The following is a 27,279-nucleotide window of genomic DNA, read 5'->3' on the forward strand; positions in this document are numbered from 1 at the left end:
CAGAAAGTTCACAGCTCCCATCTTTGGTACATATAGAGTAACCATCAAACAGTTTCTAGTTTTTAGAGACAGCAACGATGTTAAATGTGTTTAATCTTCACCATGTAAGAATTTAGCGCTCTGTGTAGTTAGAAGCTTTGCGACAAAGCGCTAAAGTTCTACTGAAAAGTTGCCAGCTTCATTTCAAGTACATGTACAGCTTGTGTTGTTTGGTTTGGAACAACGCTGTCCTGTCGCGTTTCAGAGACTGGTTGGTGATATCCTGGCAACTACTGGTTGCTGTGGAAAAATGATCTTTCCTCAACTGGCTGGTGAGTGGTTTCTAACCAGTGGAGATTTCTTGTTTGTCTTACGTTAAATTGATCATTCACTAGCTGGACCCACGTCCTCATTTTAGGTCTGACAGTATTTTAGTAGATAAAGGTGAATGCTTGGACGTGAACAGCTTGCAGAACTGGGGGAACCTATATAGATGACAACTGGAAGGAGCGTGTTTGGAGGCGTGGTCCCGCTCCTGAAATTCCATAATCTCCAATTACATCAATTTAATGAAGTCCTTAGCTATTACTATAGTTTGTATGGAAGTTGCTGACTTGTCTACAAAGACTTGTCAACTACTCCTTAAGCAGCAATGAAATTGTAAGGTGTCCAACTCACACCAGAAATGGCGCATGTTTGCCTTCAAGGTAAAAGTTGCGTCTCTTGAAATGTGTTTGTTCCTGCAGTGTAGGCACAACTTTAAAGATGAACCTTCTCTGTTTCTGGTTTGTGCTGAACTTTTACAAGTTTAACTGCCGCTCAGTGGCTTGTTAGCAGGTATTTGCTGACAAATGAGCGTCTGATAGCAACCAAAACAACCACAAGTAGTTTTATGGTGCAGAGCCCTCTTTTGTGACAGATTTCACCTACAGTAGCAACAGCCAGCAACCACTCGCCAGCCAGACTGGAGGTTGGTAGGGAGTTGCAGACTGGTCTTCATGTCTGAGTGATTAAGGCTTAATGGAAGTCGCTAAGTGATATTTTCAATTTGAAACATGGCAAACATTGCCGAATGCACCCTCACCTGAGCAACAGCAAGTTCTTTCTTGTTTTCTTTTCAAAAGCTCAACTTGAAAACTGTAGATTTAAAAGTAAAAGTGATGTATATTTTTGTTAAATCCAGCTCACATATCTTATTTTTACAGTTAAAAAAGAATGCATATTTAAAGATAATCTTGTCTTTTAACTCATTCACTGCCAGCCATTTTCAAATCAGCTAACTCCCCACTGCCAGGGTTTTTGAGCATTTTTACTCATTTTTGAAGAGCCACAGAAAACTGTGTGTTATGATCATATAAACGCTGAACCTACCAAAATGAAGAACAGACTCTCTTCTTTCATCCAAAAAAAAAGCTTGTTTCTACCATTTTCCATTCTTTAGTAATCAGCTGTAGAAGAGAGGTGGGTTCCACCAAAAATGCCTGTTTTGACCAAAAAAAGGGAGAAAACGAGCTTGCAGGTCGATTTTGTCATTACATACCATGAATGCAAGTCTGATATTCACTGACAAGCTGCCCGAGGTTGTATTCTAGCCCCTCCCATTGAAAAACGTAATTGACGTCTATAGACGTCAATGGCAGTGAATGAGTTAAAACCTCTTTTGATTTCCGTAAGATTTCCATAGAAATTTGTAGTTCTTGAGTATTTCTTTTATAGAAACACTTTCTGCCTGATTTGTTGTTTAATCTTTCTTAAACAGGAGACAGTCCACAAGTGTCACATTAGACGGAGAGCACAGATAGCGTGAATACCATACCACACATTAGCTTCACTGAGACATTATTAGTTCATGTAAGCTCCCAAAACTGCAAGGAATTGGAGTCTGCACCAGCCTGCAGCTGTATGAGCTGCACTTTTATCAATTGAGAAAGGCTGTATTTCGGGTAAAGTGCTCCTGGGAGAAAAGCGGAGGGGAGACAGGATAAACAACCCTGGGTAAAAAGCACCATAATGTGGCTCAGCTCCGCATGTGGTGTGTAATGCTGATCTGTGCTGAACAGCAAAATGTAGCTAATGGCCCAGGTAAGTGGTTCAGTGCTGATTGTTGTGAAGGGGCAGAGCTCTCTGGCTTCATCCTTCACTCTTTTGAAGAGGTTGTGTTCCAGGGTTCAGCGCGGCCATCAGCAGCACCCCGTTCTTGCAGATCTCCACCCAGTAATCTGACAGGACCTCCTGTGGCGTGTCTGCAGAGGTGTCAGGTTCTCGTTGCCTTCCTGGGGTTTCCTTGATGACGTGATCTATACTTGAGAAAGCAGGGCAGTGTTTCAGGTGGAAAAAGTCTGTGCCAAAACACACCCACTCCCCCCCACAAACACACACACACAGGCATCAAACGACTGTGTGCACACGCACTTTAACTTAATGCGTGGATTGTGAAAGTCCAGAGATGCTGACTGTGGGTTTATTCCCAATGAGAAGTGAGGTGTGTCTTTTTGATGATGAGGTTATCATTCCCTGCCTCTCTTTAAATCCACATCAGTCCTTGCTTTCTCTCGCCGGCACTACATATTCCGCCTCTCCGCCACGATGAAAACACGCAAGTTGTCGCGGGTGGAGAGACTGTGGAGGGTGAGTGCTCAATTTGTTTAACGTCTTGTTTCTTATTTATAATTATGCTTTTAATCAGTCAGTTATGGAACACTCGATGGGCATGTTCAAAGAAAATTACAAAGTGTTGAGGAACGTGTCAGTGCTTTTTAAAAATGTATTTATTTTGCTTTAAACCATTCTGATGATATAATGAGCACTTGAGATGATAGCCCACGTTGTGGCTATTGAGATTGGATGAGTTTGGAGAAAAATCACAGTCATCACATCTGATAATGTCTGGTATTGTAAATTTAAGCACTGAAGGGCTGAAGGGCAACTTTTTGTGATAAGTGCAGATTAATCTGCGCCACACTGCAGATTATTTAAAGTTATACTAAGCATACTTTGTTTTAGTTACTTCAACGTCAATGTTACTGCTGTTTATGGCATTTTTATTACTCTATCGGATCAACATAGTTTTTTCCCGTGATGCCATACTTTACATGAAGCGAGCTGAAGTACCAGACACACAGGGTCCAGCAAAGAAATCTCTTAAGGCACTCTGTGTATAGGCATTAATTGTGGTTAAGCAAAAGATGCACTGTAATGCACAGAGTGCTTCCTCAGTCCCATCATGCAGTATCAGCTTTTTTGCTAAGAAGCATTTTTGCTATACCCCCACCTCGATGGTGTCCTTTAGTAGCAATCGACTGTGGGCACAGTGAGATAATCTGAAAAGGGCAAAGCTGAACATTTCGCTGTGTGCTCGCTCTGGATTAAGCGTCCGCTCAACTTTACAACCTCCTTCCTTTAATAGAAAAGAAAAACTGTCCCTTTAATACGTTTTTCCAGTTTTAATCAAATGCTTACTGACCTCAACAGACACATGAAACAGTTCAGCATTCATTAATGACACCGTCATACAGGTGTGGGCTCAACAGTGCAATATGTTTCACTTTCAAGCCATGGCACAGGAAGCAGGAGGTAACAACAGAGACACAGTCTGTCTGTCATCTCTTTATTTTGCCGGGCATCCTTGGGTGTTGTCCTTGTCACTAGCTTGTTGCCTTATATGTGCATTTGCTTTGACAGGATTTCGAGTTTGGCACAAATGGTTTTGGTCCCTGGAGAGGCTGAGCTCGACAGAGAGCTGACAGTGTGCAGGCTGTCACAATATTTTTGCGTTTTCTCTGTTTTATAGATGCTACTGCTACTATCAGATAAACTCCTGCAAACACTACCCATGAGTTTTTGCCCTCATCACTGCGCTTGTCATTCAGTGTCCCAGAAGTATCACAGCGGCTGAATCTTATTACTCTGCGAGTCCCCCGACCTTTCTTCTAGGGGCACAGTGAAGATAACCTTGGTCGTTTAGGGTTAAATTCACGCCTCGTGTAGGATGCATTGTGATTGATATAACTTTAGATGTAGAGCTGCAGGCTGGCTGGATTTAAGCTGACATTGAGAGAGACGGGTTACGCCCTTTCACACTACACTGATGAGACGAGACTCAGGTGTACATCTGCATCTAAAGGACAAAGGTCACTCTTTCGAAGATGAGATTGTTCAAACTTTGGACTGAACAGACAGATGGTTTGAAAGAGGAGTAAAAGAGGGCAACTGTTCCATTCTGAACGACCGTCATTGAACAGAGGTAGCACCAGCTCTCAGCCACCTGCAATGCAGTCTTGAAATCCCTTCGCATGCAGTTCAACCCCTCTCACAACTTGCGTCAGGTGACCTCAATAGGTCACACGATAGGGTGGGGCAAAGTATTAGATTAATAGTCAATCACACGCCATAATGTAATGATGTGCATGATCAACGGTAGATCAGCGACCACCTCCGAAGAGGACTACCCCCATAGGGGTTAAATGCCTGGATCTCTCCGTATCCGCAGAGGTGTCAAAGAACTCAAAGAAGTCCAGTCACCTTCTTTTTTCAAGCTCTTAAGACCATTCACACTCACATCCAAACCTCAGATACACAAACTGCAGTACTTTTGTTTTAAGGCAGAATACATGCAGCAGTAATACTGTCATCGCATTGTCTGCACTTAGAATCTGGTGCTTTTTTACTGCAAATTTCTGCATACTAACAAAGGTAAGCCAGACAGCGTGTGCATGTTTCTGCACATTTCAGAATAAAATGCCTCAATGATGGAAGTGGAAGTGAATGGAATAAATGTTATTGCCAAAGATGTGGAGGCAAAAATTTGCAAATGAATTGGCTACTGTTCAGTTGGTTAAGCTTTCTGCTTATTCATAGTGGTCATCTTCTTTGCTTTCAGTCTCTGTGAAAGCATGTGGGTGTATGTATTTGTATGTAAAATATCCAATTTGGCTCTGAAGACTAATGAAGAAAGAAGGAGCAAATAATGAAAAACTAAACTAGATTCTAATTTTCTTTTTTTTTTCTTCTTTTTAGTAATCAGAAGCTTCCGGAGATGTGGAGCAGTCTGATAATAAAAACTTTGAATGGATAAAGATTAAGCACATACTCCTAATTTGCTTTTGATCACTTCCCCCTGAATCTCTAGGATTCCTTTCTCAAGACAAACAGAACAGCACTGATATATTATTCATCCCACGCTGCATGCGTGCGTCATTATCATTTCCTTTTGGCCCCAACAAAGAGGCTATTTTACACCTGCAGCTTTTGTTTATTCAATGATTTGTAACTCCCTTATCCAAACACATTGCTACTACTCCCCTTGTTACTGCCCTTGCTGCAGCACTTTATCATCAGCAAATTTCTATAACAACTTGCCAAAATGCAACATTAACTTGGAACTTTTTTTTTCGTCTCTTAATTTTACGACCCTCATGTAAGTCATTGATGAGAACACATAAAGTTCACGAGGCTCGTAAGTCTGCTTTACGAAGACTGGATCAGCAGATGGGTTAATGCTTTGTAAATGCATGCTGACTCACCCCGCTCGTCTCTCTCTTTCTTTTATAGATGCCAGATGCCTCTGTGCTGCTCTTAATGAACAGCTCTGCTATTTCCTCGTTGACGTTGTTTTCTTGCATTTCTTGCTCATATCCACCTAACAGATCTCAACTCTATATATGCATCTTTTCTCCCCCCCCCCCCCCCCCCCCCCCAATTAGAACAATCTCTAAAAGCCTCTGTGATAAAAGGGGAAATGCTTGTGATCTCTTTTCACATATCGGGTTAAGACACTGATGACAATGCTCCAGTTAGATGTGTCTAAGATACCTAAAAACAAATGTAATAAATTCAAATTCAAATTCAAATTCAAATTTTATTTGTCACACACACACAACCATACACAGTATGACATGGGGGTGAAATGCTTGTAGCTGTACAATGCCCGACCATTAAATGACAGAAGAAAAGTTTTACAATATTTACAATTTACTACAAAAATTTACAAATTAACTTAGGAATTTACAGTAAAGAATGTGCAAATAGCAGAAGAGATTATAAAGATAAGGATTATAAATTATAGGAATTATAGGATTATAGGAAATGTGTGGTGGTGCGTGTGGTGACGTGTGTGAGAGTCCAGTCTTATAGTGACGTGTGTGGGAGAGTCCAGTCCTACACCTGGTTCAGGGCCCGAATAGCCTGGGGGAAGAAGCTCCTCCTCATTCTCTCTGTTTTGGCCTTAAGGGAGCGGAAGCGCTTCCCAGACCTCAACAGTGAGAAGAGTCCATTGTTGGGATGGGAGAGGTCCATCATAATCTTCCTAGCTTTGGACTTGCACCGCTTGGTGTAGATGGACAGCAGGTCAGGGAGCTCTGATTGAATGATGCGTTCTGCCGAGCGCACCACCCTTTGCAGATCTCGTCTGTCCTGCTTGGTGCTGTTCCCAAACCAGTTGCAGATGTTTGACGTCAGGACGCTCTCGATGGTGCAGGAGTAGAAGTTCTTGAGCACCTTCAGTGGCAGATGGAAGTCTCTAAGTCTTCTGAGGAAGAAGAGACGCTGACGGGCTTTCTTAACCAGGGTGTTGATGTGACAGGACCATGACAGGTCCTGAGTGATGTGGACACCCAGGTATCGGAAACTGTCCACTCTCTCCACTGGCGTGCCACTGATGATGAGGGGTTTGTAATTCCTCGCCTGCTTTGTAGTGAAGTCCACGATCAGCTCCTTAGTCTTGCTGATGTTTAGGAGGAGGTTATTCTCCTGGCACCAGGTCTCCAGGTTCCTAATCTCCTCCAGGTAGGCCGTCTCGATGTTGTCGGAGATCAGGCCCACAACAGCAGTGTCGTCAGCAAACTTGACAATGGAGGTGGTGTCGGATGTGGCTACACAGTCATAAGTGTACAGTGAGTACAGCAGGGGGCTTAAAACACAGCCCTGAGGCACTCCAGTGCTGAGTGAGATGGAGGGGGAGACTTGTTTTCCCACCCTCACTGATTGGGGTCTGTCTGTGAGGAAGTTGAGGATCCACTGACACAGTGATGAGCTGAGTCCTAGATCCGTCAACTTGGTGAAAAGCTTAGAGGGAATTATTGTGTTGAATGCTGAACTGTAGTCCACGAACAGCATCCTAACATAATTCCCTCTGCCAGTGTCCAGGTGACTCAGGGATGTGTGGAGCAGGTGAGATATGGCATCGTCTGTGGAACGATTAGTCCGGTAAGCAAACTGAAGTGAGTCGATGGTGGCAGGAAGTGAAGAAGTGATGTGATCTCTCATCAGTCTTTCAAAACACTTCATCACAATTGAAGTCAGTGCTACTGGACGGTAGTCATTGTGGCAAGCGGGCTGTTGTTTCTTTGGAACAGGGACAATAATGGACCGTTTGAAGCACGTGGGAACCACAGCTTGGGCCAGGGAGAGGTTGAAGATCTCCGTGAACACCGGTGCTAGTTGATCAGCGCAGGCTCTAAGGACCCGGCCAGGGATTGCATCTGGTCCTGCTGCCTTCCTGGTGTTCACCCTCCTGAAGGTGTTCCTCACGGCATGCTCTGTGATGACGAATGCATTTTCTTCACTGGTGCACTCCGAGCGCGCGCAGCCGTTTGTTGTTTTAATTGCTGCGGCGTCGAAGCGAGCATAAAACGTGTTCAGCTCATCAGCCAGTGAAGCATCGGCATTCATCATTGAAGAAGCTGGTCGTTTATAGTCCGTTATAGTCCGCAGTCCTTTCCACAGGCTCCTAGAGTCGCACTGTCGTAGCTGTGACTCTAGTTTTTCCCCGTAGCTCCGCTTTGCCTTTCGGACCGCGCTGCGCACGTTGTAGGACGCAGCCTTGTATAGGTCCATATTACCGGAGACAATAATGGCAAACTATGGTTTTGAATTATGCATTATTATTACTGCAGGGCTCTAGACTAACTTTTTGCCATGGGCGTACCGGTACACCTAACTTTTTAAAGTTAGGCGTACCGGCACAAAAGTTAGGCGTACACAAATTTTATAATAATTGATATAATATAATGTGTTTTTCTGGATACACTGTGCTTTTTCAGCATCCAAAGATTGATGACACCGTGTCAGAGCACTGGCTATGAATTTCAGAAGGATCAGGCCTTAACTTAACAGAAAAGTTATCAATAGTTCTTTTCCTATTACAGCTACATCCACTTCTGTCGTGCCTAGGCTGCTCACTAGGGCTGGGTATCATCACTGATTTCTATAATCCATTCGATTCCGGTTTTCAAAGTCCCGATTCGATTCAACTTAGCCTCAGACAGTCAGAAATATTATAATTCTGATGATTTATCAGTACTGACTTCATCAGAATTGTGAGCATCACAGCAGATGCCTTTGTGTGAAAGTAACTGAGAATAAAACACAGAAAAACATGAAGGAGATTTTCCTGGTCTGGCTTTTTATAGCAGATAACCTTAAAAATATTCTACAATGTTCTGCATATAAAGTTTAAATTTCTTCAGTATTGAGTAACAGAAAAAATAGGCTTTCTTGTCCGAGGTCATTTAAGTGAAAAAAAGAAAAGAAAAAGACAGCAGCCGACAGCGCTGTAAACAACGGTAGACTGGTGGGTAATAAGCGAATGAATAATACAGAAAACAGAGATTGGAGACGGGAAACTGTTCTTGAAGCACAGAGAGAGAGAGAGAGAGAGGGCTAGCTGTGCATGGAGTGTGATTTTAATAGTCGTGGAAGCAAAACAGCAAAATTCATGACGACATTGATCAAATGTGAAGCGCAGTTTGCTGCTTCTTTTGCTGCTGGCTCGGCGAATTTTGGTTGGAGAGACAAAACCTGCAGCTCAGAATCAGCGCAAAAAGACGTAATCACAGCGCAGACCGGACGCATCAGAATCGCTAAGCTCCGACAGCGTGTCCGTCTACGGGCCGTCGGGTGAGAAAGCCGAGAAAGACAAAGTTGATTCTGATGCGTCGGGTCTGTGTTTACGTCTTTGTGTGGAATGCGTGTACCTGCTCTCGTTTGCTGTTTGGTTGTTGTTGAAATGGTTTTGTGAGCTTTAATCTGAGAATCTGGCGTTTCTGGCAAAACACAGTTATATTTAAAAGTCGATTCAGGATTTAATGAATTGATATCGCTTTATTCAAGCTACTCACCTCCCACTTCCACCTACATTTTCAACTGGACCACGGCCAATCAGAGAGGTCCCGCCCCTGACTACCTCTGATTGGTTTAGTCCACGATAGGGGCAAAATGTGTGTCTGTTGTTGACCACAGGGAAGGTTGCAGATTTTTTTTTTTTTTTTTTGCTACCCGAACAGTTGGTCGCACAGGTGCAACCAAATATTTTTTTTTAGTCGCACCACTGAAAAATTGGTCGCACTCTAGAGCCCTGTTACTGCATAACTTGCAGGCTCGGGCCTTAGAGATAGATGCGCATAAAGCAAAAATCAAAACTCTTTTTGCTTCAATCAGAATTTTGTTTTGCACAGTTGTGCTTCGTTTGAATGCGTGACCTTCAGTCTACAGACTTTAACACTGGAAGGCTGTATTCACATTTTAACTGCAGAGTTAAATAGAGAAACACCAGATTTTAAGAGTACTTGGGTATTCTTGGAGTTTTTGAGATATTTCTTATGGTAATAATAAGAAATATGTATTGCAGGAAAAAGCATTGCTGGGTGTCTTATAAATGGATCACTGAGATCTAGTGTGAGAACTCAATTAGCATTGCATCGTGCGCCTCCATTATTGGCAACCTCAGTGCTGTAAAACTGTTTCCCACAATTCTCTCCAGGGTTGCAATTTTCTCCTGGAAGAGTCCAGTTTTAGTCGTCAAGGCAGTTACTTTTTGTCAGAAAGTGATGTGTAAAGATCTTCTTTTTTTCCTTTTGGAGGCATTTCCTGAGAAGCTTGCTCCAGACTGCCCGGCGGTGTGTTGCAGAGACACAATAATCTTTTTTCCTCAGGAGAAATTCATGGGTTTAAAGTTTTGATGTGCAGCTAGCAGAGCGCTGTCAGCTGTTTAGGTTCACAAAAGCAAAATACTTTGGTTTGCTGTGCATGAAAAATATATGAAATATATATATATATATACTTTATTAGGAAGACATGTAAACAGAGTACAACAGTGTATAATAAAGCCAGGCTCTGATTCCTTTTTATGACATTGCACTGTGAAAAGTTTAGGAATAAAATGTTCTATATATCATTTAACATTTCGATGTTAAACGAACAAACCCTTATATAACCTTCAGAGCAGAGACTGGAATAAAACTGGATGGTTCAGCTTGAACTGTGACCCTGTTTGTTTTGACCTCTGATTCTGGTTTATGTAATATTCTGAGGGTAAGATTCTCTTCCTAGTTTCTATACTTGTGATCCCTCTGTTTAATATTTGTATTCTTTGTTTTGTTATCCAGCTGTTAGGTTTCTGTCATCTTCTCCTGTTTTCTCTGTCCTCTTGTGTTTAGTTTCCTTTGTTAGTATTAGGTGTCTCCCTGTGCAGTGAGTCGTGTCTCAATGTTTATTTGGCTTTGTTTCCCAGTCATGTCTCTATGTGTCTATCTGATTTCTCTGTGCTCTTGCCCTTGCGCTCTGTATGTAGTCAGCTTGAGTCTTAGTGTGTGTCTCTTATTTTGTCAGTCCTTCATCCTGTCTGCATTATGTTCTCTTCTGCTTCCCCTGCCTCATCAGTCAGACTGTGTTCAGCTGTGTTCCCCGGGTGTTTCCTCTCTTCACTGATTCCCTATTCTGTATATATGTCTGTGTCCCCTTCTGTCATTCTCACGATCTCCCTCATCCTCTGGCTGTGTGTTCTGGCCATTCAGTGTTTCATAGTTTTGTAATATCTCAGTTTCTTCCTAGTTTTAGTTTTGCATTTTGAATGCAGCACCAAAACTGTGTTTTTGACTTTAGTCCTGCCTGGGAGTCCTGCATTCCTGCCTGACACAGTGTTATGACATTTCTGACTCGGGGTATGAAAAAACAAATGTTATATGCATTGCAAATTTCAGTTTCCTAGCAACTGTTTACATTAAGACAATTATTTCTTGTATAACAAGTTTTCTGAAATTTTAACATCACATATGCAAATGATACAACCACTCATTAAACACTCACCTGTTTGAATTCATGTCAAAAAGACACTTCTTACGAGAAACATGGTCCGGAAGCTTCTCAAAATTGACCCGAGTGGTTGTTTTTACAGTATTGTCTCACCTGAAACTGTCTTGGAGGCGCTCTCTGCATAATCTAAAACTTGACGTTTTCAGCATTCAACAGGAATCAGCAAGGTGGTGGGAGGATGCGCTGACCTCGTTAATGCTTTATTGGATTTGGTGTAAATGCCAGCAGCCAATAAGGGGGAAAAAACAAGAGGTCAGCTTGCAAAAGCAAACGCAAGTAATAGGTAATAAACTAATACTATTTATAATATAGCCATTTCAAATTTAACTTGCTGCAGAGGACTGCACATTATGAAAACTTTGAAAGTTTCCAGCTTTAAAAATGCTAAACACGTAATATATTTGTTTAAAAAACCACCACAGGCTCAGTGTCAGGGAGTAATGCGAACCAAATGATGCTGTTGTCATAAGTTAACAAGTGAGTTTATTGGAGGGGTAGCCTTCTCAGAAAAACAATCAAGTATTGATGAGGGTCAAAGAATTAGGTCCAGAGGCTAAGGAATCATTCAAAGTTAATGTAATTTTTTCTCTCCCTGTGTGTTTTAATGTCTCCAACCAATTCAAGACAAGACAATAGTAGATTAATTGTTTCCCCCAGAAAGCCCTCTCTTGGTAAAAGACCAATAATGAATCTGATTAAAGACTTGAAGACTTGTTAATTACCACTCTGTAATGTCCAGACAGTGAAAAACTGCCTGTGCCTACAGTCTGAAAACTTCTGTGCCTTTCATCACTCTGTATGGAGGCGTGTTTTCTCAGGACTGAATTGATGACCCTTAAGTACAGTAACGATCCGTGATGAACTGCTGCCCGCACGGCATCTCTATCCTTAACCTGTGATTTGTGGCTGCTGCATGGCAGGCAGGAACTGTGATGCGGACAGCAGTATTTACAGTAAGCGAGGCAGGTGTGCTGCCAGTTGGACAGCTGAAGGAGTCACGGCAGGCCGGAGGGCGTTGGGGGCATGACTGATGATTGAGCCGGGCATGCTGGCAGCTGGCAGGTCAGCTGAGTGGAAACAGCTTGTTCCTAAATCAGCCGCCCTCACTGATTGATGGGGTTTTACTGGAAATGCGCATAATGAGCAGATTAAAACATACGGTTCAAAAAGTTTTGTTTTCATTGAATAGATGGTGGCAAACAATAATTTTTTTTTTTTTTATATATATTCCTGAAGTCCCCTTTAGACATTCCTCTCCCCTTCAGACAAGATACCCAAAATCAAGCCAAAATCTTTCGAATTATAACCATATTTTCCTTTAGTTAAGGAGACCAGCTTACACTTGATAAGATACACCACGACTTTATTTCTTCTCGTTTGGGACGCTGTAATTCTCCTCATCTCCATTAACTATAAGTAAATTACTTGCCTTCAGCTCCAGCTGTCTCAGGGATTTAAACACGCAGTTGGGAATCAGATCGTACCATTCCCATTTGTGCATCATTGCACTCAAAGTTCTACACTCGATTTAAAACTTTTGCTTTTAAGGCTTTTTAAAATCACAAAGAGTAAGATTGCTGATATATTGCTGTCTTGTGAGCCGCAGTTTGATATCTGCGCTCTCCCTGCTGTTCAAATCACTCAGGTCTTTACCTTAGGTGCCCGGGATTTTTCAGCCTGTCTTTGCTTTTGCATTTTCTAAGTCAACTCAGTCTTTTTTGGGTTGCTGCATAAAACTTCCTGAAGGCTTTCCATGAAGTAAAAAGAAGCTCTCTATCTTATTTCATTGTTATTTTTTTATGCTCCTCGTTGGTTTTCATTATAACGACTCCTATAAATTCTTGTCTACAGTTTTTTGTTTTAAAGTGAGTCGCTTTGTAAATGTACTCACAAAAACTACATTATAATCTTTCTATTTTTCATGCGTTAACTAGATTTAGAAAGCCTTTATTGTCCCAGAGGAGAAAAAAGATTGTAACAGTAAACAGGCAGGGACACCGGCTGACATGTCATAGCAGGGCAGAGGTTGAAGATAAATGTCTTCTTTATCTTCTTCTATAGAATAAAATAGCACTTTATTGTCATTCTACATGTACAACAAAATTATTAAAGTATATTCTGTGTTTATGGCACACAAACAAATGCCTGCTCAGAACAAGCTCATTGTGGAATTTCTGTTTCATTTATCGTTCTGTGATTTTTAAAATCCCTGAATTGTCTCAGGAAAAAAAGTGGTGGGTATAGCTCTGCTGAGAGGTCTCTCCTATTAAGTCTAAAATAGGCTAAATACTTTTTTTTTTTACTATATTCAGCACAAATATACAAGTAAAAGCTGCACGGGCCACAAGCTGAAACATGTTTGTCAGACAATAACATTTTTCTTTGTAATACAAGTTTAATGGAAATTTTACATCTTGGCCACAGTGACATGCTAATCCTCTTTTACAAGACAAACAGATCTCAAAATGTTATCTTTTGCATTTTATGCTCCTGTGATTATTGTATCCTGTGAGAATGGCACGTAGATATCTTATCCTTATTCTTTTATTATTCTTTGCAAAAAGCCCTGCAGCCTGCTGTTGCGCTCTGTATTGTAGTTTTACAGCCTGTTTGTGTACATCAGTTTATTTCAAATTTCCACAACATTTTAAAAAAAAGATTTTAATTCATTTTGCAACAGCAGTCTGCATGAAATAATAACCAGAAACAGCTTATCTACCTCCCGTGGTCACAGGATATAATCAGAACATTACATGTAAAAGTGTGCAGACAAGTGTAATATCTTGTAATAGAAGATAGCATAAAGACAAAGCATGATGTGATGGAGCCTTCCATTCAACCAGGTCAGCTTAACATAGACAAAGAGCAGAATCCTAAAAATCTTCCATCATCGTATACAGAAAATACGCTCACGCTGCAACTGGCTGAGATTCAAATGACGGTTTTTTGATCTCAGCTGTAAAGTTTCAGGAGTTCATCTTGCACAGTTTCCATGTTATAATGTTGACAACATCTGAATACAGACAGATAGGCTGAGATACACCTGCCATAACTCAATTTGTGGAGGTTCCCGGTACTCTGAGAATCTCCAGGAGCACATTTTGTAGTGATGACAGGTGCAAGCTCTCTGGATGAAAACAATATCGGTTACAATATCAAGCTGGTAAAACATGAGTATGAAACATTAATAACACTACAGCAGCTAGAAAAAGTACATCAGCCTCTGAGTTTGCTCCTCTCTGAAACACTTTACACTAAATGTTTAGATTTGCAGAGGCTGTGTTTTGTTGCAAAGCTGTTGTGTTGTTTTGCGTTAGATTACGCAGATGTTCGTGTTATTGTGTGTGTCCCCTGTTCATCAACATAGTGCTGCTGTGCTTTCTTTGCACTAGAACAAAAACCCCTTGGGGATGCATTTATGCAAACACATGGTAGATAATGGTTTTCTGCCTTTTTTCTATGGCTGTGGCCTTTTCAGGCTTTCTGCTGTGCTGCTTGGCCTGCGGAGAGAGTTCAGCTGATAATGATCGTTTATCCAACAAAACTGCCCTGGCCTTTGCTAGGCGGACTCATCTCTTGCTCTTCTTCCTGTTCTCTTCGGTCTTAAGTGACAGGCTGATGGCTGTGCTCATTGGCAGAGGTGGACAAGCACTTTATTAACTCTCCAAAATCCCATGCAACATACTTTCTTCCTCTCTAAACTACAGTTTTTAATATAATAAGCACAATTTCTGTGAAAAAATCCTCAATATTGATTAGTCTTTAAGGTGTTGGACAAGTAGTGATCACTGGGGGGCACTAGCATGCAGTTGAAGGCTTTCACAGCGTTTATTGACTGTTAAATGAATGGCACTTTGTGGGTCTTGTAGAAAGAAAAGGAAAGCTCTGCCAGTAATATAAGCAAAGATGCATTTACTGCTTGGAGCTTTTTGAAGGGCTATTGTAGACAAAGTGCAGCCTATATGAGTAACTGCTAAATGAGTAAAATATGAATGGATTTAATGTCAGTTAACTAATAGAAACTGACTAATAGGTGAGCCTTGTTTTTAAAAAAGCTCTGACCCTAAATGGCTCCACGTTGTTTGGTTTCTCCAATTAAACCTGATCCTGTGTTGTTTCATCGAATGTGTTGTGATCAATCGCCATAGCCTTCACCGCGTTTGAGTCTCATTTCTTGTTTGTTAGAGCTCTGCTGGTCGGATGAGCACTCTGCGTTTAACGCTGTTTATCTTGTAAATTGTTTCCTGTTGCTTCTCGCGTCTGCTAAAAACTTTTAAAAATTTAGTGCAGCTAATTGTTAGGAAATTGCTTCCCCTTCCTCTTCCACCTGATCTTTTCACTGAGCAGCTGTGGAAAGCCTGTGAGTGAAAACAGATAATAAAGGCAGGACAGAGACGGTCACACACTGAGGATTAAATCGTAAACAGGCTTTCCGCTCTTGTGTCAGTGGAGCTGTCCACGGCCGTGGTGCTGAAACCATTCTTGGCAGTGAGCTGGTTGTGCGGCTCCCTCGGGCCGTGTGAGGCGCTGTGCGATGACAGCAGGACCAAAATGCTGTGTTTGGTACTATCTGTGTTTAGTCCCATCATCCAGCCAGAAAGATCTGAGCTTCATTTTGCAGCACTGTGAAAATTTATCATTGTGTCCATCCACTTTGTCTCTACACTTGCTTCAGCGTGTTTAATTTCTTCCATTTTTCCATCTTCACTTTGGGCAGGTAGCATTTTACATTCTCTATAGCTGGTCCATTTATCTGCTTTAAATTTTTCTGTTGCTGCAGACTGGATGGTTTTTACTGACACAGTGATGCACAGATCTGAGCTTACTCAAAAAAAACAACCCTCACTGTGTAGAAGATTTAAGTAAACATGACCAAGGAATTAATTTTGTTGATAAATACAATAGTTATCGGTGATCCCAGCTTATAGTCGAAACTCTTGAAATACACAGAGGAGTAAACTGTGACCAGCAGACAGATCTAAGATATCACAACAACATTCCCTTTAAGATGCTTTAAGGTAAGATAAAGACCTAATAACAGAGAAAAAACCCCAATAATCAAACAACCCCCTTTGAGCAAACACTTGGCGACAGTGGGAAGGAAAAACTCCCTTTAAACAGGAAGAAATCTCTCAAGAACCAGTCTCAGGTAGGGGCAGCCATCTGCCAAGGCAGGATAAAAGACACGCTGTGGAAGAGCACATGACATTAGTAATAACTAATGATTAAATGCAGAGTGGCGTGTAAATGCATAGTGAGTGAAGAAGAAGAAGAACGCCCAGTGCGCTCAGTGCCATCATTTGGCATGCAGAAATAATTATTTGTGAAGTATTAAACCTCATAGTTATTTCTGTTGTGGTACCTCATACACAGCATGATTTTTAACAGTGAATATGATGATTCTCAGGGCCCAGATATTTGGATTAAGTGAATCCTTGAAGATTTTAGTCCAAAGATCTGAAGAAATTCTCCAGCTGAGCACGAGACTCCTTCAAGTGTAATCAGTACTGTTGCATTTTTTCCTGATCTCACAGCCAACACACAAATTCCCAAATTCCCCAAATTTCCAAGTAAGCAAAACAGATCTAAGTGTAGAATATCCCTGAATGCATGGTGTATTTCTTAATGGTTACCTTAGCAAAAGCAGTCGACAATAAGTATTAATATTATGATTTTATATGCTTTTGAAACTTTGCATGTTTACCTTGATCTTTAGAGTTTGCTCTGCTCATTCTTGTTAATGTATTGATGCACAGATTGCAGAAAGATAACATGCCATTTCCTCGCTTGTAAACAAGCAATAATTAGCCCTTAGGGCTGCAACAAGTCCGCTGATGAAAACATTATATCAACTAGAGAATCTTTCCCTCATTCTCGTACGCAGGCTGTGTCAGTGACTCGTATCGCTGACTTTTTTGGTGTGTGTTTCTCTTTTACTGGGATTGTTCAGTTCCTTTCCCCCCAGCAGATGATCGGTTCAAAAGGCCAAGAGGCCTGCACAGACTGTGCATGACTTTAGAAGAAACTGTCTCTCCAGCACGAGAGCGCCCTGCGTGCGTGCGTGTGCGCGGCTGTGTGTGTTTTCATGTGTGCGGCACAAATAGGCAGACAAGCTGTGCTAACAAGAATGTGGATTGTGTGTGCTCGCAGAGATGTGGCGCACGGTGAGAAAGTTACAGTATAAACAATGTTTTGTCAGGAACCGAGACTATTTCTGCTCGATGTGGGAGGACGATATAACACTGCTTCTCAAGAGCGAGGCCAGCAGCAAGCCTTTGTTTTATTGGCAGACAGTACAGCAGCGGTGGCAGTACACTGGAGCGAATATGATTTTTATGGCTATAGACGCTCTATGCAAATCCATTCCCTAAACTGCAATGTAGATAGCATTAACAGCCATGAGTGTATTCAAGCTTTAGTAAGATAGGAACACCAATCCTATCTGAAAAGAGTCCACGCTTATAACTGAAAGTATTTTGTTCTTCTCGCATTGATTCTTGTTTCCATTTCCTGTATAATGAACTTGCCAGTAATAATGAGTGCCCGCAGTGATGTGATACAAGCTGACAGGTCTCCATATTATCAGTTGCTGCAAGCTCAGAGCTGAGCACAGAGGAGTCTGGTAAGACTAAATATAGGCCCAGGTGGAAGGACAAAACCTTGAGCTCCCCTCTACATTCTGCAAGGAAAGAAAAGGAGCAGTGCAGTGTTTTTGTGTGTTTTTATTGTCTAATACATTTCCTTATACGAATAAATAGTCTGCAGTCAACCGGATTCACAAATTCAGAAATGACCTGTTTTGCAGGGGGAGGGGGGGTTATGTTGTTGATGTCCACATTTTAATAAATCCAGCCCTTTTTGGCCACTTAAAATACACACACACACACACACACACACACACACACACACACACACACACATATATATATATATTTATTTATTTTTTGTTTACTGCAATTTCTGCTGCCTTCTTGGCCCGATCTCTCTTGCAAAATGTCATCGAGAGTTTTACATGCATAAATAAAAGATATTAAAAAACTGATTGCAGCTTCTACCTCTGACAGAAATGTTCTTTCTGCCTTAAAATGACTTGATGTCATTCACGAGAGATATATTTTGACACGTTTCACAGATTTTAATCCAATTAATCATTTACATCCCGTTAAATACCGACAATTATATGTTGGCAAATACCGGAAATCACTTTTTGGCACAGCAGCTGGCGGCATAGCTCGGTTGTTTCCGTTTCCACTGCAGAGAGGTCCAGCCTGGTGGTGCTAAGTTCTGCAAAGAAGTCAATTTGACCTTTTTTGGTTTTTATTTTGGTTAACCTGACATTTCCTCTAAATTGACAATTTCTTCAAATAAGAGACCCGCAAGTAGCGCCGAGTCTAATTAACTGAAAAGAATCATGTAGGTTTTTTCTTTTTCTTTTTTTCTTTTTTACATTTTTTAAGCACATCCAGCTGTCGTGGATGACACCACTCCCGCTCCGAGGTAAACCGAACCTCCCACATGGCAGCGGTCCACAGATTTCTGCACGTCAGCTGCTGAACTTTGCGCCGTCTGCACCCACGGTATCTCTGCGTTATTCTAGCAAATCACTCGTGGATAGCCTCGAACACTTTACGCGCATTCTCCCTCTCTCCCTCTCCCTCCCTCTCTCTCTCTCTCTCTCTCTCTCGGTGTGCTCCCCCTCTTTTCTCCGCTTCATTTTTTCTGCACCTGTCAGCAGCGGACGTGTGCGCGGCTCTTCTCTCCCCTTTTTCTTCTTGATTTGGCGTCATGACTTCGGCAAAAGACGCCGCTAACGGGCCGGGGAAAGTGGCTCAGCATCAGCAGCAGGATCAGGTAGGTCTTCAGGGGAGCTGACTCCTAATTGTTCCGCTCCTTATCTTTCGGAAGCAGCGGAGGCGCAAACAGTTATTTTTTTTCTTCACGAAAATCAAAGAAACATATTCGAAACAGCCTGGCTTTCTATTAGATTGCATGTTATCTGTCTGCGTGTATGTGTGTTTCTGTGTGTTTGACTCACGAATCAGCAGCTGGAAAAGCTTTTGAGTGCTGCAGTTTGAATGTATGCTGCCTCCTTCTAAACTTCTGCCTAAATATTGAATGAGCTCCTATTGAAACCTCAGCCCACAGGTGTAGCTTCTATAATGGAACCTGTTGGTGTCCTGTTTTCATTAACAGTTTGACAGCTTCTGGTGACAGCACAGAGTTTTTAGGAATGTTTGGTTGTGTTTGTGTGTGTGTCTGTAGAGGGGGGTGTTCAGTTGACAAAATCATGCATTTTGCATGTGAGCAACTGTGTGTGCCGGAGAAAAAAATGGAAAGAAACAGAATGCCAGAGAGTGGGCGTTAATTGCTCTGTGTTCTGTTAACTAATTCAGATTAAATTGTGCTCAGTATGAGGCTATAGGGAACACTGTGAGGTGATGTAATGGCACAAACACACACACACACTACTTGTGAGTTTACATAACTGAGCTTCTGGCATTGATGGCATAATTTAGGTTGAAAAGTGCTTCACCAAAATCAGCTCGTTTGGCCTATGGAGCAGAAACATGTCGACAATAAAACTAGTTGCATAACAGCTGTTCATTGTTTTTTTTTTGGCTCAAATGCAGCACTGAATACACAAGACTCATAATAAAGGTTAATTTCACTAAGGTGATGAGGGTTATTCACTGTGACTGCTGACTGGTCAGCGCGTAATGAAGTGTAGCATCTGTAAAAGTGGAACTCATCTGACTGCTTCCTGTGCCTCAACTTGCATGAAGTTTCTTTTCTCGTCTCTCCAGTGCAGTCACAGCACCTTTGAATATTTTAGGTGTAAAGTGTTTATTTTTGCGTCGCATTCATACATTTATAAAAGTGAGAGTGCGGAGTCGACAGCGGTACAGCAGATCTTTAACCGTGAAATCAGATCAATTTTTTTTTAAATAAGAAAGAGACAGAGAGAGCGTGTGAGCTCTTTTGAAGGTTGAGAGGAAGTCGGGCCTCAGACGTGAAAAAAGGAGAGCTCGGAAAGCGAAAGGCACATGGGCTCATCTGCACATCACTGCAACTCACATAATACACAGCTATCACACGCACAAGCGCAAACGTTTCACTTTTGTTGAAGAAAGGAGCGGTATGTCTTTATTCCCATCCAGCGATTTCTATATGCGACCGGCCTCGACTTGCTTTGTTTCTCTGTGCAAAACACTTTGCACGAGACAACAGCAGGCAGCATACTTCCTGCTTGGATGGGAAGCTTGGAAAATATAACGCTGACTGTGTAGCTCCAACAGTGACCTTGCTCGTTGGAAATATCAGCTTCAAATGCGAATGCCCGCCTTTGTGTCTGCTCTTTAATGGTGCGGAGACAGAGGCAGAGAGATAAAGATGTCATAGCAGAGGAAGTAGCGTGCAGGGAGCAAACACATCTGAGATTTGAACACTGTCTGTAATGCAGGCAGTGCACTGCATCCATACAGACTTAATACAACTTGTATAGGGGAATAGAGGGAAACTTTTTCTCTCTCTTTAAAAAAACCAAAAAAACAAAAGCTGCCCTCATTAGGAAAGTTGTTACACGCCCAGGAAATGTACCTACATGCTCTTTATCTGACACGCCGTGATTATTGCTCTCTTTTGTTGAGCACCACTGCAACACTCTCGCATCATTGATTATCATGATGGTTTGAAGGCGCCGCACAAATTTGCCACTGCACAATATTTTTTTTGTTTCATGCCTCCTCCATTACTGTACTTGCTGTTGTTCAATGCTATTGGTTATTGTCTTGTTCAAGGTAGCAGGGCTGTAATTTAAACCACAAGTACCCATTCAGACAGGGGGGTGGGGGGGGGGGGATCAAAGGTGAAGTGCAGGGGAAAAAAGAGAACCTGTTACCAGGTGAATTAAATGGGTACACAAGCGTCATCAAATGAAATTTCAATGCTGCAGATTTTATTTTTTCCTGATTCCTTATCATATTAGGTCCTTATTTTTCTGCAGGTAATTATTCTGAAAGAAGACGAGCTGTCCCCTTTTTCCTCTTAACTGAAAATGGATTTAATTTTCAGGAGCATATTTAGAGAGAAAGCATTCAATTTGAAAAAGGGGGATTTTAAAAACAGCAAGGGGCACTTCCAGCTGATCTGTTCTCCAGTGATTCCACTTCAGTCATGCTGTTGTGTGCAACAGTTCTTCTGATGATTGAAAGATAGCCGAGCCAGTTTTGTTCAGAGGCAGGCAGCGATTTGAGTCCTCTCAAAAAACCCATCTTAACCTCCATCTTCCCCTCGTCCCTAGTGGATAGAGTCGGGGAGTTTTAATGCTTTATCATTTTTACTTTTCTCATCTCCTCCCCAGTTTCTGTTATCCATTCCAACAAAAACAAATGAAGAGGCACACGCAGACGAGAATATACTTTTTTATATCTCTGCTTTTGTTTTTTTTCTGTGCGCCTGAAAACAACGCCCATTTCCCACTTTGTCCCAAGGCGTCTTCTTATCGTTGAGGCGTACAGAAATTATTTATTCTTTGCAGACTGGATTTCCTCCCCATCTGTCTTGTGAATTTTTTTTCCAGACTATTAACATGAGGATGGGTCACCCAGGAAATCAGTGCACCTTCAATCATAGCAACACTGTAAGCCTCTTTACCTTGATGTAGTTTTTAGTTCTGGGGAAACATTAAAGTTTCCCGCTCACTCCCAACTGGTCACAGCAGATGGCCACCTGTCCCTGAGCCTGGTTCTGCTGGATATTTCTTCCTGTTAAAAAGGAGGGTTTTTTCTCCCCACTGTCGCCAAGTGTTTGTTCATAAGGGGTCCGATGATTGTTGGTGTTTTCTCTGTAATGTTACAATAAAAGTGCTTTGAGGCGACTGTTGTTGTGATTTAGTGCTATAATAAAATTGAATTAAATCATTGCCTGCAATCATTTTTCAAAATTTGGCTCATTTCTGGGATCTCTAGTGTGCATGTAGTGAGGAAGAAGCTGGCAGTGTAGCAACAAGGTCTTTATAAAGGCCACAGAAGGCTTCAGTGACTTCAAGTAAATCAAAAGCAGCAAAATGAGGAGAAGCGAGACTACAAAGCAGCGACATGCTAAAGCAGCTTAGGCCTGAGCAGCACTGGTTTAGGCACCTGTCGATGACCGGATGGCAAATGGTTGGTGGTAAACTAAACACTGAGTGTGACGCAAATCAGAAACGGAGACGGCTTTCAAAATTCAAAATTAAGCCATTTGAACTGTTTTGGTTGCAGAGCTAAAGCACAACTTTTACTTTGAAGGGGAACTGTCTGTGTTTCCAGTTTGTTTTGCACTTTTCAGTTTCTCTGCCGCTTGCTGAGTAGTTTGCGAGTGTTTGTAGGTAAATCGTGTCTTCCGTGCAGACTATTGGTGACCGCAGCAATCTGCTACCAGTTTCACGACTGCGTCCAACTTCAAACAACTTCCAGTTAGAAAGGAGCAACTTTTCCTTTGTGACTGGTGTTTACCAAATGATCTTTGGCTGGTCTCTAGGCCAGTGTGCCTGGGGTCTTAAATAACACACACTAGGATGTGTAGAAGGCCTGATGTGGGGTCTGCCAGGACTGTAGGATGAACTTGACTTTGTGGCCTCCCTTCACATTTACCTGTCACATTCATAGATGGTGAAGTTTCTCAGTCTCATTTCTATTTTCACAAGAAAGAAAATCCACCTGGAGAGAGAACTAGTGCACAAATGAGCAAAAATAATGAGGTAAACTTGTTGTTCTTATGCCAAAATACAAGAAACAGAAATGCTGGAACCTTATTTTTAAATTGTTTGGCACACTTTGCACTGTTTACGTAATTTTTGCTGAATCTCTGCAACAGTTTTGATTGTCAAGTAGAGAAGACTTCTCTGTAATGTTGCTGTTTAGTGCCTACTGTAAGCTGTAGATGAGTCGATGGATACGTAATTTGCTTTTTGGGGGGTTTAACTTGGAGTATAGTTGCACAGCATTTCATCTCAGAACATGTGTGTTTTTAAGCCATGTTTCTGACTTTATGTGCAAGATAAAGAGTCTTAAAGATAAGAATCGTTTATCTGGACTGCCACTCATAATAAGATAAGTGCGGCCCTTACGTTACTTCTAAATGAGTGGCTGGCTGGGTGTAATATAATTTAAGACGGTCAACATACACAGTGCTGTTGCCTGCAAAGACTGAAGTGTCTAGACCACGGAAGAATAAAAGTACCTCATCAGTTACTGAATAATTTATCCCCAGGTGAACACAGATAATGGCATAAAAGCCAGCAGCATAAATCATTTAATATAGTTTTGACTTGTTGTGAAAGAACCACTCAGTGCACTTGTCTTCTTCTCACTTACCACTCCAGTATATCATTGGTGTCGCTAATACTACTGCCATGCCATCGCAACTACGACCACTGCCACTCACAGAAAATAAGTAGGTCAAAAGTTTTTGGTCCAGAGCTGTACAGGTCCAAGTTTTTATACTAAGAATGGCTCCAATGATCTTTTCCCTCATCTCTATAAAGGCATTTAACCTTTTTATGTTGTTTTTTTTGCGGTTTTAAATTCTCTCATTTTATGGTTTGTTATACTCTCCCCCCACTTTCGAGTTACGCTGCAGCTGCACCCAGCTGTACACCATCAATTCATCAGCACCAAATGGTAGAAAGACAAAGTTAGCACTGAGATGGTGAGCATTAATCAGTGAAGCAGCCAGGGACGTTTGCTGAAAACATTCTCTGGGGATTGGAGCGCCTTGCGAGCTGAGGGTCATCTTACAGATGGAGACGTTTGCTAAGTTTTTGCAGCTCTGCTACAGTAGCTTAGTCATATTATTAGATTCTCATCAGTGAAGAAGCACAAACGCTAAAGCTGTCTACAAAGCTGAAAAGAGAATAAGGTGCAGCAGAGCTTGTCAGTTTAACCAGCTGAGTTTCTTTATTCTTCTGTAGTGCCGACAAAAGGCGACCGAAACGATACAAAAGTTTTAACATGTTAAATTGTGGCTGCGAGAGAAACGACCCAAAGACTTTATTGCAAAGAATTTTCCTAACAGAGATGTAACGTAGCCCTACTTATCATTAATTTCACATCTAAGGACCAATTTATTACAATTCAAAAGCTTTTCCAGTTGCTAGTAATTAATTTGACAATAATTTTTTGACTGCACAGGCCTGTTTCACACCAGGACTCTAATCAGCTCTGCTGTCTTTATAACCATCAAATAATAAAGTTAAATTAGGAGAATTTTCCATGTTTTCAGTGTTTTGGATCACAAAGTCATGCACAAACAGAGAGATGTTTTCAGAGTATTGCGGTCCAAGACTCTTGCTTCACTCCTTTTCTATACAGTAACTTTACTCTCAATGTAAGTTCATGCTTCCTTTTTACTTTAATTCACCTACTTTGATTGTCTGTGTTATATAGAATAGCTCCCACAGTTTGATTCTCGTGAGTAGGATTGTCACGATGCCAGAATTTCAAACTGGATTCCGATAACCATACTGGTTGGTGCAAATGTATTTGGCTACAGCCCTGTTTATTTCCTTTGCTTCTGGTGACTTGGCAGCATATTATTGTTGCTGATCAAATAGAGTTGTTAATTTTGGCTGCTGCTGTCTGTCTACTTGTGGGTAGACTTTTGTCAGCTTCAATCTGGGGCTTTAGGAGAACAGTTTAGACACAAATAATTGTGGTGTGCTGTTAAGTTAACGCGGTTTATTGACGTTACAGACCAATTAATACTTCAGTACTGCTGTTGAAACAGGAGCTTTATTGATGAGGACAGGGATTTGGGCTTTTTAAGATGCTTCAGCACGTTTTTCGTGCTATTGTTCGGCTGGCAGCGAGGGGAAGAGCAGTGTGTGAAGTTTTGTGTCAGCTGGAAGAGGCAAAGATGCCACTGTTGGTATTAAAACTGTTGCAAATGAGTATCTAGTCTGATTATATGATTGTAATTTTTTTGCAACTTCCTACTTTACCTCAAAACTGCTATCATGTTTTCAGAGGTATAAAAAGTACTCTGGTTATCTTTGGCCATGACTGAGCGCGCTTCTTCTTAATGTTTTGATTACGTGTGCTGACTTATGTGCCCCGGTTCTAAATACTAAAGAAGTGGCCTAACTCCTGTTCTCTTATCACATCCACAGCCAGGTTACTGTATGTCATCTAAACAGCCTGTTGTTTTCCTTTGTTTCAGTTGAGTTGCAGTTCAAAAAGGACAAAGGCTGGACGGGCACATTGAGGCTGGTGCCCTACTATTCATGAGCCAAAAGCCAGCTGGCATGAATTCTTAATCTCACTCGTGAATGGCCATGATTTATTGATGCTGTTCCAGAGGAAAAGTTTCCCCCTATGTCCAAAGGCTACTGCTTCACTCTGAAGTTTTACTGTCCCGAGACAGCGACTACATTACAGTGAAAGGATACATTGAGTTTCAAACATCTACATTCCCTTGTTTCCTTTTTTCCCCTAAATCCTAGGTTAATTTCTCAAGCCCCTTGTTTCCCACATGGCAGTCAGCGGTAATATTAGTCCCTGCTGTACTGTACCAGCGAGCACCATCTTCACTGCAAATCTGACTCAAACAGCTCTCTTGGTTCCCTTGGAAACCAGGTGCTCAAAGATCAGGAAAGATCCATTTCACACTTCAGCAGCGAGCAGAGAGACAAAGAGATGCTTAGACAAAGGGAAAGTGGGAGGGAGAGAGGATTAGAGAGAGAGAGAGAGTGGTAGGGGGGTAAAGGGAGCTTGACCTTAAAAGATGCCTTCTTTTTACAGCCCCTTTGTCTCGAAACAGAATGGAAATAGCAACAAATAGATCGGGAAAAATTCTTGTTGCGTCCTCTCTCTTGGGGTTTTCTGTCTTTTGAGAGATGCCAGTATGGGAATGGGTTTATTTAGATGTGTGTCTGTAGAGAAGAGGGTGGAAATGGCTGCAGTTCTAATTTATTGATGCAGCTTTTATTGTTATCAGCTGTAAGGCATGCATGCGTGCTCTTCACACACAGACTAACAGAAGGAGATGGCCTAATGCAGAGAGCCAGCCTGCATCTGAAATGCTGCTAAAGGTCAAGATTTCCACTTATACACAGATGCACTTTTTCACTTGTTAAGAGCTTTCCAGAAAACTCAACATCTCCCGCAAACTCCTACAGTTTGCTATATTCTGAAACACGTTGAACACCCGGGAAAAGAAACCATGCATCTAAGGTTAGATTCTATATATCTCTGTAGGGTTTGTTTTCTGGAAACTGTGGTGATAATTGTCATGCATTTTTATGTAAGTGAATAGAGTGGAGCTCTCTGTTCTGTGGTTGAGTAGGTGGGTGAAGCGTTGAGCGTTTTAAACAGGGATAAAGCACTCTGCACAGTTAAAGCAATCAGAGCTGAGACACTTTAATAACAGTGGGCTGTATGAGAGAGCAGCTCTATTTTAAAATATATGCTCTTAATGCTCTTAACTAAATAAATGTATACAACATAGAAGCTCATGCTGATGATCCTAACAGAAACGACAATAACTTAGTTATTCTGAAACAAGTCCTTACTGGTTTATACCCTCATTTTATTATATATACATATTCTACTGGTCGTATATCAAATATCTAACCAGTCATTCACATGGCAGCAATTCAATGCATTTAGTCATGTAGATGAGGCCAAAAAGACCTGTTAAGGTTCAAATTGAGCCTGAAAATAAGGAAAAATGTGATTTTGAACGTTTTATGGTTTATTTATTTCAGAAACTGCTGATCTGCTGAGATTTTTCCCACAAAGTCATCTCTAGGGTTTACAGCGACTGGTCTGAAAAAGGGAAAATGTCCAGTGAGCGGTAAATCTCTGTGTGGAAATGCCTAGTCAGAGGTCAGAGGTTAAAGAAAAATGGCCACACTGCTTGAAGCTGATAGGAAAGCTATAGCAACTAAAAAAAGACTCATTACAACCAAGGTATGCAGAAAAGTATCTCAGAATGTACAACATGTTAAACCTTGAGATCGTGCCGCTATAACAAGCCTGCAGTACGAGCAACCTTCATGAAAATAATCACGGCAAAGCATTTAAACAGACATTATTAACACAATTGTACATGTAAAAACATGTTAGTCATATTGCTTAATCGTGTCTGGCAATTAAGGACCCTGGAAAGTACTTCATACCTTCCTTGCCCACAAGCGACTTCTTGGCTTTAAATATATTTTCTCCTCCTGCTGGT

General features: G+C 41.5%; 1 protein-coding gene across 5 annotated transcripts in view; it reads left to right on the forward strand.

Moving 5' to 3' along the window:
* The window catches only part of LOC309694127 (A-type potassium channel modulatory protein DPP6-like), a 99,960-nt gene that overhangs the window by 32,368 nt on the left and 40,313 nt on the right, over positions 1-27,279 (forward strand). Inside the window, exon 1 of one of the 5 annotated variants that reach the window (XM_082513924.1) lies at positions 18,574-18,918. The exons of the other annotated variants lie outside the window; for them this stretch is intronic. Within the exon in view, the coding sequence (XP_082370050.1) occupies positions 18,853-18,918 (66 nt within the window). The 5' untranslated portion in view covers positions 18,574-18,852. Of the gene's footprint in view, positions 1-18,573; positions 18,919-27,279 lie in introns of those variants that run through there. 5 annotated transcript variants of the gene reach the window in all.

Source organism: Aulonocara stuartgranti, assembly GCF_965226115.1.
Source record: "Aulonocara stuartgranti genome assembly, chromosome: 18".
Taxonomy (NCBI): Eukaryota; Metazoa; Chordata; class Actinopteri; order Cichliformes; family Cichlidae; genus Aulonocara; species Aulonocara stuartgranti.